The following is a 13,529-nucleotide window of genomic DNA, read 5'->3' on the forward strand; positions in this document are numbered from 1 at the left end:
TCAGGTGATCCAAGAGCTGAAACTCAAAACAGAGACACAGGAGCTGGACTGAACAGAACCAAAGTGAAGAGACGACCTGACACAGACAGAATAACTGAACCCAGGTGAAACACATGAGGTCAGGTGCACACAATCACAAGATTGAAGTGACCAACAATGACACATGGGGGGAACACAAATAATACAGAGAACTCCTGCCAGAGAGGATTTACAATGCAAAGCAGACAGAACACTGGAAAGAAGAGTTATCATGTTGGTTGAGATCAGGAAACACACAACATGCTGGGGCTGAGTTGGTGCTCGGGCCTAGAAGGACTGGATCTGAGACATGTGGTGCAAATTGTGTCTCCATGAACACATCCAGGTTGTAAAGATGAACACTGGATACCTGAAGGCAGGCTTTAATATCCAGTGGGGTTACAGCCTGAGGATATGCAATTGGGTAATGAGTTAATTCAATTTTATTTGTTTAGCACCAAATCATAAAATAGATTTTATGATTTGGAACTATATTCAGACTGGTTGTTATAATGAAAATAATTAATAGATGATAGCAGTATAATAATAATAATACTCATCGTCATCATTTCTTTTTCTTCTCTTTTCATCCTTGTTTTTATCTGATCTACATATTGGATGGAATTAGAGGTGATCACAACATTAGTAGATAAACATTTCAAACATCCCTGTCACAGAGGTATCATTGGATCCACGGTGTGAGCAAGACAAACAGACATTCATTCACTCACCACCTACACAGGGGTGGAGGCAGAGACCAGTCATGGTCAGATACGATCAGAACTATCTGCATAGTGAGATGCCTCCAGAAATAAACGAGAACACTGTTGTTGTTTGCATCTTTGCCTTTTTGCATAAAGAGTTCAACAGAACACTGACTATTTTCAGTAGAAGAGGAGGAGCTGGTGTTACATTTCCCTAAAGCTGCACTAGAACTAGTTCAGTTTGGTGTTAGTGGTGAACACTGGCACAGACAGTCCACAGAGCAGCATCAGGATGGAAGGGATCTTCATTGGTGTCTTGTGTCTCTCAGGTCAGTGAATTTCACTGTTTGTATGATGTCTAACAGGAAATCTGAATATAGAGATTAATTTGAGTCCTCATACATAACAACAATAACTGGTTTCATCCTCAGGGTGCCTCACCTTCTCCACATGCCTCCTCCATCAGTACCACTTTGTGTCTGATGCAAAGACTTGGACTGAAGCTCAGAGCTACTGCAGAGAGACGTACACAGACCTGGCCACTATTGAAAACACTGAAGAAATGAAGAAACTTAACGACACAGTTTCTGCTGCTGGTCACAGCTCTAAGGTTTGGATTGGCCTGTACAGTCATATTGACTGGAAGTGGTCAGATGGGTTCAACCAGAGTGGAGCTGAATATTGGAAGTGGCATTATAGTGACCCAAACAATTTTAAAGCCAATCAGTTCTGTGTGGTCCAGACAAAGTATGCAACATGGAATGATAATGAATGCCATGAACAGAGTCCATTTGTCTGCTACAATGGTAATGATGTGCTTTATATTGATCTTTACTTCACAACATAATGTATAAGATATGATTTTGAAAACCATTGTGTGATCTCAACAATCCCTCTTTTGTTCTCAAACTTAACTGCAGGAACATTAGAGGATTCTGACTTTGTGCTGGTGAATACAGCAAAGAATTGGTTTGAGGCTCAGAGGCACTGCAGAGAACACTACACAGATCTGGTCACTGTGAGGAACGACACTGACAACGACAAGATACACAAGTTGGTAAAACCTCTCGGACTGGCAGCGATCGGTTTGTACAGAGATCCTCAGATTTACTGGTCCGACGGGAGTATCTACTCATTCAGCTCCTGGTATTGGGGTTTACACCCACTTGGCTCGATGAAAGTCATATGTGGTGCTGCAGATTTGGATGAGGGAGGAAACTGGAGGTTATTTTCCTGTGAAGAAAGAAAACCATTTGTCTGCTACAGCGTCCCAAGTGAGAATCTTTTTTGTATTTTAGTGTTGCTTATTATTTATTTGTGAGTTTTTCTGACAGGCCTGATCAAACTGTCTTGTGGGCAACATGCAGCACAGAGACCAGAGGTTCCTCACTCTGTGTTTTAAACCAAAGATCTGAGTAGTTCTATCTCCACAGGAATAACTGTAGGTTTCACAAAACTACACACCACATTAAACGTGTGTTTTGTTTCTCTCCTCGTTCTTTGTCTAAGCAGCAGTAAAGACGTTGGTGAAGGTGAGGGTGGAGCTACAGGACTCCTCTGTGGACCTGAATGACCCTGCTGTGAAAGAACAGATTCTGAAAGAGGCAAGTCTCCAAAATCCACCCTGAAACATGAACTCACTCATAGACCCTGGACAGATGTATTACAGAGTTTGACATCATCAAATAACCATGAAGTAGACGAGTGAATGTAAAAAAACTGCAGTCACAGATGTTCTACAATGCAAAGCAGCCACACCAATGGAAAGAAGAGTTATAATCATGTTGACTCCTATGATTATTTTTGACAGATTATTCTTCCAGGTATTTCTAATGTCGAACTACAGTTTTTTATTTGAGACCAGGAAACATAAATCCTGATTTTTGTATGATTGCTATGTGACGATCACAAAATACAAACATTCCAGCAGACAAATATCTTGGTAGCTGAGCAGTTACAGCTCCTGCCACGAAAGAGCAGTGTCCATGTAAATATCATCTTTCCAATAAAGACCAAAAATTACTCAAAAGAAAATGTTACTTTGGGACGTGATGCTGTTTATGTGTCCAGAGCTGCAGAATTGAGACAAACAACAATTCTAATTCTTCTCCTTTTAATTATTATTATTATTATTATTATTATTATTATATGAATTATTTGTGCTATCATGAATTATTATCACTCTTATTGTATTTATTAGAGCAACTAGTATGTCAGAGCTGAAACCTGATGGTGCACAACTGTTCCTGGTCTCTCTCTACTCTCTCTCCCCCTCTCCTCCTATCTCTCTTTTCTATCCCCTCCTTCCACCATCCTCTCTTCCCCATATCTCTCTCTCTTCTCTTCCCTCTTTTACACCCCCCTCTCCTTCTTGCCCACATTCAGTCTGGTTCTAGAAGTTTCTTCCAGGTAATGAGGGAGTTTCTCTCTCCACAGTCTCCAAAGTGCTGCTCATTGTGGGAACTGTTGGGTTTCTCTATACATTTTAAAGTCTTGACCTTTTATGTAAAGTTCCTTGAGATGATGTATATTATGATATATGCTATATAAATAGAATTGAATTGACTAAAAACACATAACTCTTTGTCCTAGAGAGCAAAGGAATCTGTTCAAAGTATTTCAAATAGCTGCCATTTCTGTTTTTCAGCTCCAGGGAAGATTGAAGGAGAAAGGACTGAGTGGCGTCACCTTGAAGTGGAAAGAAAAGGCTGATGGGAAAGTTTTCCACAAGGAGGAAAAAGGTTCTGACAAGAAAAAAAAGACTGAGCTTTAATATTTGAATTCAACTTTTATTGCATGTGCTAATGTTTCATGTCTGCACGTATACACACCTCTATCACTGTACGCAGTTAAACCATACCAATGAATGATGTTGTAGAAAAACTAGCCTTTGTGCTTATATGCTTAAACTGTGCGTCTGTGTATAAAGAGCATCAGGAACTTTATGCAGCCCGGGAAGAATGTCTAATTAACACCAGACACAGGGAGAGTCTCCATCTGAAGGAAAATGTAATTAGTTGCTAGGCAGGTTAATAATGTTACAGCTGATTATGTCTTATACTTAGGGAATGACAAAGACCCACAGCACAGGTCAAGCCCATGCAAAACAGATTTCTGGTTGCAACTGTACGCTTTCACCAGACAGCACCATGTATCCAGCACAAAGAAATGTAATAATGTATGCGCCCTTACTGGAATGGTTTTTTTTAGCCTATATTAAGTGTGTGGAAATGTAATCATTTAAAAAAATGCAGATAGACGTTGTCCGAATCTAATGGAGTCTGGAGACAGGACCTTCTAAATCGAGTAAGGCCTGAAACAGAGGCCTCCGAAACTCCAAGATTTATAATGGTGTCAAAGTTGGACCAACAACCACAACTTTAATACACCATTAGAATCGACCCCTGACGTAACTGTAGGGGGAGACAAAGTCAACTTGGGAAAGTATGACACCATTCGGTTCGGGACAATCAGAAGTTTTGAACTAATCAGGAGATGGAGAGATCCACCTCCTGATTGGTTGAACGGACAACAGCAGAGACGAGGATGAGCATATAAGCAGAGGGTTTGAAGCTCAGTCTTCAGTTGGGTTCCGGAGCCAGCTCGGGTTTACATCTTGTCAAGAAAAATAAACTCTACTGCATTGAACTCTGACCATCTCCAGTGAATTCTTTTGACCAACTATTGAGACTCCAGTAATAGCAAAGTATACGTGTTGGAAAAGAAGTCTAGACTCAGCATCTGGTCCAGTATTAGACTTTTTATCTCCAACAATGCATCCTGTAGAAGAGTCTGACCCTCATCATTAAAACTGTTATTTACACTTTATAAACAAATCCTTTGTTTTCTTACTCACATGTTTGCAAAGGGGCAACAAATAACCACAGGTTTTTAAATGATTTCTGAATAATGTCTAAAGAATTAGACTCACAGTTAAACCCAGAAATCCAACCAGGCTGGTAAGATTAGACCACGCCTCCTGCAGCAGTAGCACTTGTGGGGGAAGATTCATGTAAAATGGATTTGGAAGAGGCCACCACCAAGACTCCAAAATTTACTGCATTTAAAAGAGATAAATGACAGTGTGGACTAGCATTGTGTTAAACAATATACAGGAGACAGAGCAGAGAATGGGCTGCACTTTACTTTTAAAGGGGACATAGCATGCCCATTTTACCACAAGTTGATATGGTTCCTTGGGGTCTTAATGAAATGTCTGTAACATACTTTGGTCAAAATACCACAAGGATCATTTAAAACAGCTCCTTTTTACCCTGTCTAAAACAGCCCTCCACAGAGTGACCTGTTTTGAGTGCCTGTTCCTTTAAATGCTAATGAGCCAGCTCCCCCCTCCCCCCTCTCCCCCCATGATTTTAAACGATATAAATTACATATTTTATATGATATAAATTATCAAATATGCATCCCATACTTTGTATTCCCCTTCTGTTGTCCTGGAGTTTTAATTTTCCCAATCACATAATTAAATGTCCCCCTCTGCCCATCCACTACAAGCACACAAGCAGACAGACAGAGAGAGAAAGAGAGGGGGGGGGGGGGGGCTATGAAGACCATCATTTACCCCCGAACCCCGACATTCAACGGGTACAACAACAAGCGGAGAAAGCAGAATCGCGGGCTGACCTTATATATACAGTCTATGTTACGACACAAAACCCAGGAAGCGCAATCGAGTCGCTCAAGCATGACGTTTCTGACTTAGAGGAACCATAACAAAATGCGTCACCATGTTGTTATACAGTATATTTCATTCTTAAACTAAACTAGTGTTCTGACCACCTGGCTTACCCCAACTCCTGAGAGACCCAAAAAACTTTCTAACACCATTACACCCAACATTCTGATTTGTCCATATTCCGACTTACTTATCTATGTTTTCATTTCCAACATGAAGAACTATAAACTATCTCATAACCTTCAAACTGCCTGATTCTGGTGTGGTGGCCTGTTATTTGATTTTTATTCTGTGCCACTGTTACAGGGCTCCACTTCTTGACTCACACATTAAGACAAAGTCAAAATCATAACGCTGCAATCGTCGATTCTGTTGCCTTTGGGTAAATGTATTGTTGTTTAAAGCAAAACGAACAAACATGTGTAATTCCAGAGTGAGGTCAAAGACTGTCCTGATGCCCCGTTGTACAAAAACGTCCTCCAGCTATGCAGAGAGGAAAACGAGCCTCAGTCCCCTCCCTCCTTCCTTCTATCACAACTGATCATCATCTGATTCATAACAAGAAACAATTAATCTTGTGAGAATAAATTTCATAATAAACACAATGAATTGGCTCCAACATTCAAGCCCCTAATTGCTTAGAATATATCAATTATTAGAAAAAAACCGAATAAATAGAGCCAATATTCAAACATGGCTAATCATATTCCATTTTTACAGTAAACATCAGAGTCCATACATTAAGACCATCTTTCATATTGTTCGAACTTTTCTCAGTTACTCTTCAGCTTCCAGAAGTAAACAGTTTGTTGACAGGTCTTTGTAGAACACTGGTCTTCGTCTTAACAAGGACACTATGAACTAGTCCTTTACTTCCTGGTAGGATTTTCAGAATCCTACCAATAACCCTTCTGGGAGCAGAATCATCAAGGGAACTTCTCAGCCTTCATGCACTACATTGATATCAGAGGAAACCCTTGTCTAATAATAATGTCCCATTGTTTCTCTCAGGATTGTGTCATGTATATGTGAAGCCATTTCACACAATCAGCAAGTGGTTGTGATCACTTTTAAACCCCAGACGGTCTTTTATTTGTGAGCTGATATAGAGAAAATATTCTTTCTTTCAGACTGTGTGCCAGTGTAGCATGGTTGTCTGCTATAAGAAACGTTAGTCTCCTTCATTCTGTTTTAATACTGACGAGGCTCACTCTTCCTCCGTGTGTGTGTGTGTGTGTGTGTGTGTGTGTGTGTGTGTGTGTGTGTGTGTGTGTGTGTGTGTGTGTGTGTGTGTGTCAGTTATTTAATTCCCCCATTGTTTTTTTCTTAAAGGGTTAGTTCACCCAAATCATAAAACATGTCACTAAACCTGATAGTCATTAACCATGTGAACAGATGCAGTTTAACAGCCGAGTTTTTGAGAATATTTGCCTCTGATACCTCTGAAGTGTAGACAATCAGGTGGATAATTCACAGTCCTCCATTTCTACTGGGCTATTTGTGCTGTAGAAAATAGTTCACAAATTCTGGTCACAGCAGATCTTATTCATGTGACTTAAGGGCACATCACCTGTTTATTTATTGTGCTCAAATGTTAATGTAAGTTCATGCACTTGTGTATGACAAGGACTGGAGGGAAACAGAGAAATGCTAATACGCACAACAGCACATGAGGTTTTTTTTAAAGCTGGTGCTTCAGCTGCTAAAAGCTTCACTTTGTTCCCCAGCTGCTCTCTGACTGTCTGTCTGCTGCTTGGTGCTGAGCAGGTGGTGAACAGTGTATCAGAGCCTTTCCTATTTCAAAAAAATTGTCAGCCACTCATGCATTAATTGCATTAAAGGCAATGCAGCCTACTTGCATAACACATTTCATACAGAGGGTAAAGTTAATTCACTGACAGAGCAGAGGGATGTGGTGTCACCTTGTGTATTGTTTACAATGCAGATTATTGACATTAGGTTTGGCAAAACCAGTAATTTAGTTTAATTTTACCAGAGAACTTAACAGTCCCATGAGCCTTTGGATACGGTGTGACCAGCCGTGGACTTGTCCATAGGAGACGACTGACTTGCTCGATGTCAGTTGATGACAGATAAGCAGATACACACACAAAGCCTACCCGGGTAGCAGGGAACATAATATTGATCACACACACAAGGACGCAAATACTGCACTTTTGGGGTCACAAACATTTAAAGGACATTTATTCTTTATTTTTCTCTTTTATTTGGTACTTTAACAGAGCTCTATTTTTGCATTTTTCATTGTGTTCATACAACAAATCCAGAACTGTGAATGTATGTTGATTGTTGTGAGGCAATAAATTTGTAATCTGTTCAACACAGTTAAACTCCTCTCTTGAGTTATTATTAAGGCAAATGCTCACGGACCTATATAGATGTTAGCACCTCAGCTTCTACCATTGGCTTACAACTTAATGGGACTCTACATATGTCTTTTCTTTCTTATTCTGCCACTTCAGCTCAGGGTGGCAGGGGGGTTTCCCAGATGTCCCTCTACCCAGCAGTCTCACTTGGTCATTTGTATTCACACATACAGCCCCTCCGGAGAATGTCCGCAGGATCTCTGGCGTTCAGTGCATGTCTGAAAGCATCTTATGACTACGTCAACATTTAGTATGTGCTGTTTGTGTATAGTCTTACACTGAAAAATTGTATTCAGTTGTGATACAACCAGTCCTCTGGTTGTGTGTTCAGGACCCACTTTCACTGGGTCTCCCAACATACTTGGACTGTGTAGTAAACACCTTGCTGGGAACACAAATGGAGTCTGAGCTGTGCAGTTAACATGACATACCTGCCCTATTTGAAGTGATATTCCCACATAAGAAAAAATGAGGCCAAGGATGTTGAGCTTCATCCAGAGCCCTAAAAAATTCTTTAAATTCTTTTTTATTCCATTAAACTGAGACACCTCTGTTGAATATGTCTAAAATGTGAAGTAATTATATATCAATTTAATACTTTGACTAATTCAACTATAATAAAAAGTCCATATGGACTGGATATAGCTTGAAGGGGTTTTGTTTCTTTGTCTTCAGCTTTAAAATTGTCAGAGGTTTCCTGTTGGGTTCAAGTCACAGAGCAGACTTCGGTTAGTCATTGTTTTCAGTTTTTCTTTACAAAGTGCTTTGATGGATCATAGTCATGTTGAAAATATCTGTTCTGCAAACTGCTGCTTGCCTCTGTATTGTTTTAGTTTTGGGAGCAATGTTTCTTTCTGGACGTCATCTGTAGAGACACACTCAATGCTCATAGGGAACTCAGAGGTGCATGGTTTTAGTGAAGTCTGCTTTGTTCGTCTCGTCACCTCTAAACCACGTCAGTGTGATTGTCATCATTTATTCTGCTCAGCAGTTCATTTAGTTTATTTTATTCTATTTGTGTGCACTTTGAACAGTGTTTATTTTGTGCGGGACATTTAAGTTACCAGAACAAGCTCCTCCTCTTGAGACCACTCATTAGGAGGAGCAGGCGACATAGGCGGTTGCCTAGGGCGCAAAATGCCAAGAGGGAGGCACAAGAGGCTGATTTATCATGACGTGATACATGCAATGTTAACCGATACAGTAACATCACACAATCATCCTGTAACCCAGAGGACACACCGGAGGCACAAGCACCGCAAATATCTATATATTATTATAAATTATTTAAATAATAATAATAAAATAAGGAAAATCGGAAAGCAGAGCAAAAGTGTCAAGTAAATCAGTCCACCAGTGATAAACCATATGCCAGCTGGAGTCATATGCAGATAAAAAGAGACTTACAGAATGCTGTGTCTTTATCTGCGCTGTGTGAGTGGACTGATGGCCCATGTTAATCAATTGGTCTGTTCACACGCCCTGAGGAGGAGGATGAAGAATCACTCCCTGTTTCCCTCTACGTCACCTTTTCATGGGTGTCTGGGGAAGGGCTGGCATGCATCTTGAAGCATGGATCCATTCTGCTTTACCTTGGACCTAAAGGGCTGTTCTGGTTGTTAACAGCACCTGGAACGGGACTTTCCACCTATGAGATAAACACTTTTCCAAATGATGATGATGAAGGATGAATAAGGTAATTTGAAAGTTTTGTCAGTCTGCTTGACACCTGTAAATGAATCAAGGTCTGGTTTAGTTTAGTTAGTCATATTTATTAACATACTCTCACATATACCCATCATCTTGTGCAATAGTAGGTAGACTTGATGTTGGCTAATTATTAATAATCATAAAATATGATTATTAAAATAATAACATTATTTATTAAAAATAATACAATTATTAATTAAAAACGATAAAGTTATCAATCAAGAACAATGAAATTATTAATGAAAAACAATAAAATTATCAATTAAGAATAATAGAATCTGTAATTATAATTTATAAAATACGGGGCACCACCCTGGGTATCAGGGACCAACAATGAATCTGTAAAGATCAGTCTCATAAAATCTCAATATTTACTATTAATGATTATAAAATGAACAGTGAAGGTTAAAGTTCAAGCACTGGCTATCATGTTCCAGCTGTATTCACATACATATGCAGAAATAATCACACAATACCGGTACTTTAAATACAATCGAATTTATTAAAGATAATAACATCAATGTTAATTAATGACTATTATCCTAACAAGAATCCACTATATCAAAGATCACAACACTAGCACTGTATGTATGTATGTATGTATGTATGTGTGTATGTGTGTGTGTGTGAGAGAGAGAGAGGGATGACGTCGTATTACTGAATTCAAGATGGCGGTCTAAACGAGTGGTGTCGTGTTACTGAATTCAAGATGGCGGTCTAACCGCGTGATTTGACGTAGGATCGAATTCAAGATGGCGGTATAAACTCGTGGTTTGACCAACAGGAAATGGAGAACAAAGGGATGCTTTGGTCTATCTCGTGGTTCAAAGCGCCGAATGGCGTCGCGATGCGATCGCACTATCTAGGTCCCAGAACGTGTATAACGCGTGAATTGTGTGGGAGCAGGTCGGAATGTGTGTGTAGGAGGGTTTAGGAGAAAAGAGAGAGAGAAAAGGAAACATGCAAAGAATGATCAGAGGAGATCTCAAACACCGCCAGAGACAACTTTGCGGGGACTTTACCACTCGGTACCCAAGCGGACGAACTAAGATCCGTCCAGCTGTGTACCGATCTTTTAATGGGTTAAAATCTCCGCAAAATTGATCTAACGGTAAACAGTGCCGCGATGTGGCCGGAAACGAAGATTCGTCACGACACGCTGGCACAAAACAAAGGGACTCGGCGGTCCTACAGAAATATACACTCAAATAATAACACACTAATGTTTAAACTAGTCTCTGCCCAGACATAAGCCTCTTACTTGTTGCTGGTCCACGGTTCGTTGATGCGCGAACAGCTGATTCGCAAGGTGGCAGCGGGGATTGAGCTGGGCCGGATAGGAGAGAATTCGTCTCGTTCTCCTTGGCGAATGTAAGTCCCATAAGTGGGAGTGTTGAGAGTGGATAAGTGTATGAATGCATGTAACTATATTTGTTCAGGAGGAGGCGCTGTTACGCCTCATATGGCATGGAGTCACGTGTGACTGATGACACCACTACCTTATAAGGGGGATGTTTACCCTCTCTCACCCTGTACCTGACTCTCACGGAGAGCAGCAGGTTGTGCACAGTTCTGCAATAAACAATGCCACGAGATTGATGGCTGAAAAGACAAACGTCTGAACGTCTGTTCATCCCTTAGAATTATTATTTCGCTGTGCAGGTAGGCAGAAGGAATAAGCCTACCTGTTAACAGTTCATATTTGTTGATGCAACAAAAATGTGCATAGATTCTGCATTTTTCCAACATTTGTACAGAACCAGCAATGGCTACATCCTCAAATACCCCCCTCCCACAAGATGATGGTCTGAGGATATTTCTTCAGAGTCGAGGTATTCCTGAGGAGAATATTCAGAAAATGCAGCAGGATCGTGTAAGTCTCAGAACAGGGAGAGGATAATTTCAGCACAGAAATAAACAATTTTGGTTATACTTTAGGTGTATTTTTAAGCCAGTCTCTTACACTTAAGTTAACGATAATGTCTTAATGTGTTGTTTTGTTTTAATTACAGATTGACACCTCAGTAGTTGAAGAAATTGATGATGACACTTTGCTTACATTCCAGCATATGGTGATAGGATTGCTACAAGGCGGTTCTGTATGGGAAAACAGACAAGAGGTGGAGTTGATTAAAAAAGACTGTCCATGTTTGAAAAACTAAAAAGAAAAATGTACACAAAAAGCAACAAAGACAGACTTCAAGATTCTGAGGAAGAGCATTCTATGCAACCAACAAAGATGCATCTAAGAAATAATAAAAGGGCCTCAAAGGTGACAAGAAAAATAGAGTTAGGCTGGATAAATGATAAGAGACAGGTGAGAAAACGCAATGGTGGAGGAACCAGACTTCTTGATATTTCCAAGACAGCCACAAAGAAAGACATTCTGTCCCATGCTAAGAGGCTATTTTTCCCAAATGAGAAATCGAGAAATGGAAAGTGGGAGGAGTTTAGTCACGATATTGTTGACTTTCAGGAAGCATACCTTGATGACAGTATTAGTGTGGGAGAACTCTATGAGACACATAAATTGGGGGTGTTAAGATTTTACCTATTCACAGAGCATCCGACCAATAGAGAAGACATGTTCATAGAAATGGCAGAGGGAGCTGATAAACAGACAGACGCAGACAAGCAAGAGAAAAATACAGCAGAAAATGTTGAGCAGCTGACACAGAAAACACCAGACAGTGAACAGCAAACACACACTGTGGAAGATGATGGGCAAAGTACCAACAAAATGTCAGCGTTTGTCTCTACTGCTGTTGAGATTATTGGTCTTACATCTTTGTACAATACATCGGAAGTCATTTTTAGGTGTTTTCGATGATTTGAGCCTATCCTCCCAATAGAAGAGGCACAAATAAACGCTAACACCTACACCTCAACTCCTATTCATTCTGAGACAGTTCCTGCTGCCCCACCAAGTCCTTCTTGTGAACTTTTGCATGTGACTGTGAAACTTCACAGAGCGAATCTCTTAGAAGAACTGATTACTCAATTCAAGGATGAAGCCATGATAAGCTACTCTGTGAAATACAGCTTCATTGATGAAATTGGTGCAGATGTGGATGGTGTGTCCAGGGACGTATATGCTGCCTTCTGGACAGAATTTTTAGACGTGCAGATGTGAGGGTTCCATCGCTATCCCCAAAATGGCAAGAAGAAGAATGGAGATCTGTTGGTAGAATAATGGTCAAGGGATTGAAGGACCATGGATATTTCCCCTCTCGGCTCGCTCAAGCCTTTACAGCAGCAGTCACATTTGGTGAACATTCTGTCTCACCTGATTTACTGTTTGACTCCCTGATGTTGTATCTTAGTCAGTCTGAGCGTGATCTCTTGTCCACTGCTTTGCAAGAGGTTCTAGTTGGTGATGATGAAGATGAGTTCCTTGATCTTATGGATCGCATGGGAGTAAGAACAGTACCAACACAAGAAAACTTGAAAGCTGTGCTTCTCCAAGTGGCCCACAAGCAAATAATCCAGCAACCGAAATATGCACTGGATAACATTGCAGCAGTCGCAGGACCAACTCTCAGGAAGTTCTTCCCCAGTGTGCTGGAAATCCAGAAGATGTATGATGATCTTAAACCAACAACGCAAAAGGTGTTAAAGCTGATCACGGCCTCTCCAGCTACACCAGCAGAGAATCAAAGTTTGCGGTTTTTACATCAGTACATTAGGGGATTGGATGAAATAGGCCTCCGGAAGATGTTACGATTTGGGACTGGGTCTGATGTCATCTGCGTTAAGGAAATTGAAGTCATATTCACCTCGTTGGAAGGGCTGGCACGGCGGCCAATTGCACATACCTGTGGCCCAACTTTGGAGTTGCCGTCAACTTACAACAGCTATCCTGAGCTTCGAGCTGAAATAGAAACTATACTGTCCAGCAACTTCTATACAATGGACATTGCATAGGAGTGCCTCTGTCACTCACTCACATGTACACACTTTTCCCTTTCATATTTAATTTTTGTCCGGTTGTAGCCTTATCAGAGCCGACAGTCA

The 13,529-nt window shown here is 40.5% G+C and overlaps 1 protein-coding gene across 2 annotated transcripts in view; it reads left to right on the top strand.

Annotated features, from left to right (window-relative positions):
* The first annotated feature begins 839 nt into the window (after nt 1-839).
* Nucleotides 840-13,529, top strand: part of LOC117779184 (macrophage mannose receptor 1-like) — a 28,264-nt gene continuing 15,574 nt past the window's right edge. Inside the window, exons 1-4 of one of the 2 annotated variants that reach the window (XM_034615177.1) lie at nt 844-1,051; nt 1,154-1,528; nt 1,643-1,775; nt 5,341-5,346. In XM_034615177.1, the coding sequence (XP_034471068.1) occupies nt 1,015-1,051; nt 1,154-1,528; nt 1,643-1,775; nt 5,341-5,346 (551 nt within the window). In that variant the 5' untranslated portion in view covers nt 844-1,014. Of the gene's footprint in view, nt 1,052-1,153; nt 1,529-1,642; nt 1,776-5,340; nt 5,347-13,529 lie in introns of both variants that reach the window. The other variant, XM_034615176.1, reaches the window with a different exon arrangement.

The sequence above is a fragment of the Hippoglossus hippoglossus genome, chromosome 18 (genome assembly GCF_009819705.1).
Source record: "Hippoglossus hippoglossus isolate fHipHip1 chromosome 18, fHipHip1.pri, whole genome shotgun sequence".
Lineage (NCBI taxonomy): Eukaryota > Metazoa > Chordata > Actinopteri > Pleuronectiformes > Pleuronectidae > Hippoglossus > Hippoglossus hippoglossus.